The sequence below is a fragment of the Peromyscus californicus genome, unplaced genomic scaffold (genome assembly GCF_007827085.1).
Source record: "Peromyscus californicus insignis strain IS unplaced genomic scaffold, ASM782708v3 Scaffold_8__1_contigs__length_139910024, whole genome shotgun sequence".
In the NCBI taxonomy this organism is placed as follows: domain Eukaryota; kingdom Metazoa; phylum Chordata; class Mammalia; order Rodentia; family Cricetidae; genus Peromyscus; species Peromyscus californicus.
Window position 1 is genome coordinate 32,232,386 of NW_026294606.1, and position 6,952 is coordinate 32,239,337.

The following is a 6,952-nucleotide window of genomic DNA, read 5'->3' on the forward strand; positions in this document are numbered from 1 at the left end:
AATGAAATTAATAGAAAAAAATCTACTCAGCATCTGGCTCACAGGTATGTATAATACTCATTGCAATCTATGTGGGACATGAAAGCCAATACTTATCTGTGAGTATCTTGAGGCATCCCTGCGCACAGGTACCACTGTGCTAACAATGCTGCTGATTCATGGGCTTAAAAATTGCCAAATCATGTTTTGTAGTTACTGAGGAAAAGTATTTGTTCATATGCCAACTCAGATCTGTTTAGGAAATTATCTGTTTAATAGCCACAAAGCAAGCTGACTATACAGTACACTTTGCAGAAAATGCTGTAGGGGGGGAAAAACCCTTCTAAACAATAAAAAAAATGCTTTTAGCGAAATTTGACATGAACTAGAGGAAGTTTTCTCCACATTTCAGAGATCTGGCAGAGAATAGAGAACTCTACAATTTCTGCTCTGAAATCCTTTCTTTATATTAAAGCTGTATGAAAGTATCCAGACATATAGGTCTTATTCAAACTGAATGGCAATTTATTTATAAACAAACAATGGATATGATCAACAAAAAGAAAAGGATGAAAGAATGAGATTAATACAGTTTCCCTTTTTATAACGAGAGAAAAGGCACATTTTAAAGTTTCAGGCAATTTAACTTTAAAAGCTTTTGGAACACTTTCTTGGTGTTTGGTCCGTAACATCCAACTACAAATTAAAAATAAATTACTATATTGCAATTTACATTTAAAAACAAGTCCATGAATAAAAAGAAAGCGATTTTCATAAACAGGGACTTTCCCCTTCTTTCGACATAGGATAAAATATTATCTTACAGGTGAGAGGCGAGGCAGAGGGACAAGACGAAGGAGCAGGGAAGTCTCTGACCGCAAGAGGAAACTTACGTGGTATCTGCAGTAAACTGACCTTTAATAAACCATGGTTTTGCTGTCTGTACAAAATAGTTTACCGTTTTGCTTACTTAGATAAGGCAAAGTGAATGAGGCTCTGCGTTAATCTTTTAGGAAAATAGGTTTTCTTTGAGCTGATGCTGGTGAGTTGAATTTCGGGAGAGATTCTGTTCGCTGGTGTGATGAATTTTCTCAAGTTTTAAAATTTGTATGTTTTTAGTTTCGATTTTGCATTGCTGGGTTCTTTTACTGTTCCTGCTCTGGGGTTCCATTCCGTTCGGCTCTGAGAGTTCCGGGGATGGGGGTCAGAATTTGCTACAGTCATAGACGAAAGCCCCCGACGTGCGGTACAGAGACTGGCTGGCAGGAAAAGCCATCTGACAGCTACTATTCCCATTCACCGGAGAGTTGTTCAAGCCTATCCGCTGCGACTCGAACATCTCCCGCACCGAGTGGAAGTTCTGCTGCTGCCCAGGATAGCCCGCGGCCGCCGCGGCCGCCGCTGCGCTCGCCAAATGGCCCAGGTCTCCACCTGCCTGGTTCAGGTACCACGAGGTGAGCCGGCCTTGGTGGGCCGCTGGATGGTGGCTGGCCTCCTGGCCGCCCCCTCCGTGACTCAGGGACGAAGTGCTGCTGCTGGTGACTGGGGGCAGCGAGTAGTCAGGCAGGGGGTCATCTACGGCCGCGCTGCCCGCGCCTCCGGGCGGGCCCTGCAAGTGGCCGCCGCGCTCGCCCGCCGCGTACAGGCTCATGGCCTGCAGGTTGCAGTGGTAGGTGCCTGCGCCCCCCGTGCCCCCCGCGCTGCCCCCGCCGCCGCCACCGCCGCCTCCCGAGCTGCCCGCACTGGAGCTCTGGCTGCAGGGGGAGCTGTAGAGGGAGCTCTGGCCGGGCGAGTAGGCACCCAGCGCCAGCGAGGGCGCGATGCCGGCGCGCGAGGACGCGGCCGCCGCCGAGGCCAGGAGGCCTGAGCCTAGCTCCGCGGCCGAGCCCTGGGGCGACCCCCGCAGCGACGTCATGATGTTGTCCACGCTGAAGCCCTGGCTGTGATGCGGCGGCGGCGCGGGCTGTGGAGGCGGCGCGGGTTCCGCAGTGTCCAGGCTGAGCGGCCGCGCCGACGGCAGGCTGCCCGGGGGGCTGCTCCCGCTCGACAGGCTGCTGCTGCTGCTGTCGGGGCTTTCGATTTTGGGCACCGTGGCGGCGCTGCCGCTGCCTAGGGCGGCAGCCGGGGACAGGGGCTGGGGCGGCGAGGGACACGTACCGTTCTCAGTCTTGATGTCCTGGATGCGCACGGGCGGCGGCTGCGGCCCGGGAGCGGAGCCCTCGGCCTGCTCCGGGGGCGCGGGCGCGGGCTGGCGGCCGGCCTGCGGCGGCGGCGGTTCCTGGAGGTGCAGCCGGCCCTTCTCCTCCTTGTCCTTCACCGCGTCCTTCTTCTTGAAGCGCCGCCGCCGCCGCAGGAAGCTGCCGTTCTCGAACATGTTGTAGGAGTCCGGGTCCAGCGTCCAGTAGCTGCCTTTGCCTGGCTTCTTGTCGTCGCGGGGCACCTTGACGAAGCACTCGTTGAGCGAGAGGTTGTGGCGGATGCTGTTCTGCCAGCCCTGTTTATTGTCCCGGTAGAAGGGGAAGCGGTCCATGATAAACTGGTAGATGCCATTCAGGGTGATCTTCTTGTCCGGGGCATTCTGGATGGCCATGGTGATAAGAGCGATGTAGCTGTAGGGCGGCTTCACCATGTCCTTGGGCTGCGGCTGCGGCGTGTAAGGCCCGTAGGCACGCGCCATGCTGCCCGGGTACTGTTCAGCGTGCGCGGGGTGCGAGTACACGCTCATAGGGGCCGGCATGGCGGTGTAGCCGCCCCCGGCCGCCGCCGCCGCCGCGCGGTAGTAGCTCTGCTCGCCGCCGAGGTAGGGCACCACTCCCAGGGAGTTGGGGCTGGACACGGAGTAGCGCGCCTGCATGGCCCCGGCTCGCCGCCGCCCGGCGCAGCCCGCTTGCCCCCCACCCTCGCTCGGGCCGGGCCGCGTCGCACCGGCCGCCGAGTCCGAGTCCGAGTCCGGGCCGCGCCGAGCTGCTGCGGGCCCCGCCGGGCTGCGTCTGTCCCGGCCGCGACCGCCTCCTTGCGCCCGGGGCCGCTCGGCCTCTCCCTGCGCTCGCCTGGCGCCTCGCACCCCCCTCGGTTCCCGCGCGGGCAGCTAGGGAGGGTAGCTGCACAGGGAGGGGGCCGGACGAGAAGCCGCTAGCCCGCCTCGGAGAAACGCGCAGAGCAACTTCCAGGCGCAGTCAGGGCAAAAAAAAGAGACAAAAGTTAAAAAAAAAAAAAATCCAAAAAAACAAGAAGGCGCCCGGCTCGCCACACTGCTTGCGCCTTCCAGGAGACACTGCTCGGGGCTGCTGGCGAAGGCGGCCAAATAACCAGGGGCGGGGGCAGCGCGCCGGCCGCCTTCCCGGGCCCCCGCGTCACCTTTTCTCAGTCTCCTGCGCCGGCCGCTTAAGGAAGCATTGGGAAAACTTCTGAACTTTTGAGCATCCGTCACCCAGGCGAGGACTTTTTTACGCAGTTACATTTTTTTCCGGGCAGCGGAGCCCCGCCCCGCCACGGAGGCGGCAGCCAATGGGAGGCGAGAGCCGCCTCTGAATGAGCCAGAGGCCGAGCCCTGCCGGCCCGCTCCTGGCGGCTGGAGGACCGCGGGGCTGACCACACGCGCGCCGGCTGCCCGGGCCCGGCGCCCGCGCCCCTGCCCGCAGCTCGCGATCGGTTCTCCCACCGCACCCACCCACTCACTGCCCAACACTGCCCCTCACTCCCTGCCATTCTTGGGGACTCCCATTGTTCCCGCGGACTTTCCGGGTCCTTGCGGGCCCCAGGACCCTTCTTGCGTCCACCGTTCCCAGGCCTCCACGGAGCCCTCGATTCTCCCCTACACAGGATCTGCCTCAATCCTTAGCATGTCGGGCTGTCTCTAGCGTCCGGGGTTTCTCCGGCCTTTCCAGCCCTCCGCCTATCCCCTGGCCTCTCCTTTCCGAACATCCTTCCCCCTGCTATATCATCCATCACACCCCCATCCCATCCCATCCGTTCTCTGCCGGCAGGTTCTCCAGTCCGGTTCTAGGTTACGAAGGTTCAGTCACAGCCGCGGGGTTTCCAGTGAGGACGAAGATGGTATTTCGGTGCCTCGCCACACACCCTAGTCTCAGTAAGAGGAAGAGATAGAAACCTCCTGAAACTTCAGACGTTTGTTAAGCTGATAGACTGTGTAGGCCACATTGAGGAGCCCGGAGTTCTTGGACGTTCCAGGGCTTAAAGGAGACGAGAGTTTGGGCTACCACGACTTCAGAAAGTTTCCTCCGCAAACCACACGCTGCCGCTCTGTCCTGCCCAGCACATTTTCGTTCAAAGGACCATTTAAGTTCAAAGGGCTTGGTGACATTAGTAGGCGCGTGATGATGAAAAGAGCCAGATAAATATGTCCCAGAGCTTAAGGCTTCTCCCAGCCACTCTCCATCTCTACCCATCCCGGGGCAGCTGTCTCGTAGAGATAGTCTATGTTGGGGGAAGTGCAGTATTGCACCTACAAGACGGCTCAAGATTCTGAACAGATAAGCCCAGGGAGATTCTTGATATCTGTAATTATACTTAAGGTCTGCAGCCTCTGGGCAACTCGAAACGGGATGGGGAGACTTGAGAGGGGAAACGGAAGACCTTAGAGGACCGGCCTCCCTCTGACTGCAAAGCTACCCTGCATTTCAGCAACTGTTCCAGAAAAAACTCTGGCACGGAGTGCACACCTGGTCGTTTACTAGAAGCAGGGGGATGCCGGGTTTGAGAGCCTGTGAAGAAATGTCTGTGACTCACTTTACACCTTGGTTCCTCTGATATCTAGTAATCTTTAACTCAAGGACTTAATAGGAGTCCCTTTTGGCTTGCCAGCTTGAATCCTCCTTCCCTCACTTCTACACACACACACACACACACACACACACACACACACACACACACCACCTTGGTAGACAAAAAGATGATTTATATAGTAGGAACAGCTCGGTGTTGCTTAAACATATATACCTACATGTATATGTAATTTCAAGGGTGTTGCTTAAACACATATACCTACATGTATATGTAATTTCAAAACGGGCATTTATATGAAGGGAAGAGAAGACCTATGTTTCTAGAATTCACACACACACACACACACACACACACACACACACACACACACACACACACGGGAGGCAGTTGCATCCTAGCCTCCAGCACATTTGGGCTCACTTGAGACCCTGTTCCCAGAAGTTTGCAAGACCAAGACACTGTTGGATTGGGAGAAGTACCAGATTTCTCAGCGCAGGGGTCAGTAGTTGATTCCTACAGACACTTGGATATGGAGAGAGTATGGTCAAAGTCCCCAGCCTTAAAAAATAAAGTCACCGACGTCCAGCTGTGGCTTTAAGTTCTGGATCCGGCTGTAGCTGAAATACAATTAGAAAGTGATCATCCTGGACACCTTGGCATTTGGTTTTTAAACTGTGTGTGTGCAACCAGCTGTGCGGGGCCATGAACGCAGATTTTAGCAACTTGTTTGTTTTCCGAATGTGGGGTTTCCACATTCCAGGGGGCGGGGTTCTGTAATAGACAATGTGCTGGACTACCCTCCCCCCAGTCCCTGGTTGCTCCCCCATCCCCAGCACAGAGAAGTGCAAACTATTTGTTCTGTAAACAACAAATCGAACACTCCCCAACCCCCAACCCTCCCCCCCCCCCCCCCCCGCTTTGGGTATAAAAATTGCCATTGTGAAATTCGTATTTGGCATGCGGGGCGGCGGGGGGTGGGGGTGGGGGTGTTCGGTTTTACAAAGATCAACTTTCCATGGTTTGGCTCTGGATAATCGCCAGGAAAAGATATTTGCGTTTGGTTTTTATGTGCTTACTCGGAAGCAAACCTCCAGTGAACGGTTTGATTGTATTTCAAGCACTCACTATTTTATTATTGTTGTTGCTGGCTGTTGTTTGAACTCGAAGATGCAGTCTTGAGGGGTGGGGTACAAACCAAAGTTTTCATTTTCGAGTTGGAGTTTGGGTACCTCTTTTCTGTTGTCGCACGGGTAGTCAGTCACTCTGCTGCCTCCCCTACAACCCGTGACTTGATTGGAAGAAATACCGCAGGACCCCTTGGGCATCTTTTTTGACACCTTGGGTACTGGCAGCTTGAAAGCCCCCCCCCGCAGGCGACAGCGGTAATGAGTGTTTGGTGGGATGGTGGCTGGGAGCAGCCGACCCTCATTCCCCTCTCTGACCCGCCAGGAGAGGTTACAATTCCCTGGGCCCACCGAAGGGATCTTAGCTTTGGGAAGGAGGCATGACGTCACGGTAATGGTTAAAAAACAAGGCCTCTGTGGGCCCCTCCTGCACAAAAACACCGGGAAGCGGGATGTGGCGAGAGCTCCTGGAATGCCCGGATTGGGGACGTGGTGACACCACAGGAATGGGGAGTGGGGCCAAGGGCCAGCGGCACCAAGGCGGGTCACCAGAACCTGGAAAAGCTATTTTCCGTCTTCTAGTTAAGGGAGTGGGGATTGGACTGGGGGCCCAGTATAGAAACTCACTCCTGCAGGGTGTGAAGCTGTCCCGCTTGGGTTCCCTGGGAGGGACCCTGCAGGCCCCACTCAGTCCAGGCCGACCTATATGATTCCTTCGCCCGTTTTTTGGGAGTTTCCTTCTCTTGGCTTTGGAGTTTAGCCCTGGAAACCCAGGAGTGGGTATTGAGGGTCAAGACGCCTGTGTGCTGGTCCCAGTGGCCCTGCCTAGTCCGGAGTTGAGAGAGGGGGCAAATCTGCCGAGCTTCCTAGGGGGCTGGGGTCAGTAGAGACTGCATCCCCCCTGGAAGATGAAATGGGACATGGACAATTGTCCCAGGAGTGCGTATGGAAAACTTCCCACGAAGCTATCACGACAGACAAGTAGGGCAAAGTACGTTTGGAGGTGTCTTTCAACTATTTAGAGAATTTCCTTAGTTCTCCATTTGGCCTTTTTCCTTACCCGGAGCCCGCGGGAGGGGAGGATGTCCTGGGGTCAAAGCCCG

General features: G+C 55.6%; 1 protein-coding gene across 1 annotated transcript; it reads right to left on the bottom strand.

Moving 5' to 3' along the window:
- Positions 1 to 481: 481 nt before the first annotated feature.
- Positions 482 to 2,937, bottom strand: Foxc1 (forkhead box C1). Its single transcript, XM_052727495.1, has one exon. It carries the CDS (start codon positions 2,831 to 2,833, stop codon positions 1,184 to 1,186), a length of 1,650 nt encoding a protein of 549 aa, XP_052583455.1. The 5' UTR covers positions 2,834 to 2,937; the 3' UTR covers positions 482 to 1,183.
- Between the last annotated feature and the right edge of the window lie 4,015 nt (positions 2,938 to 6,952).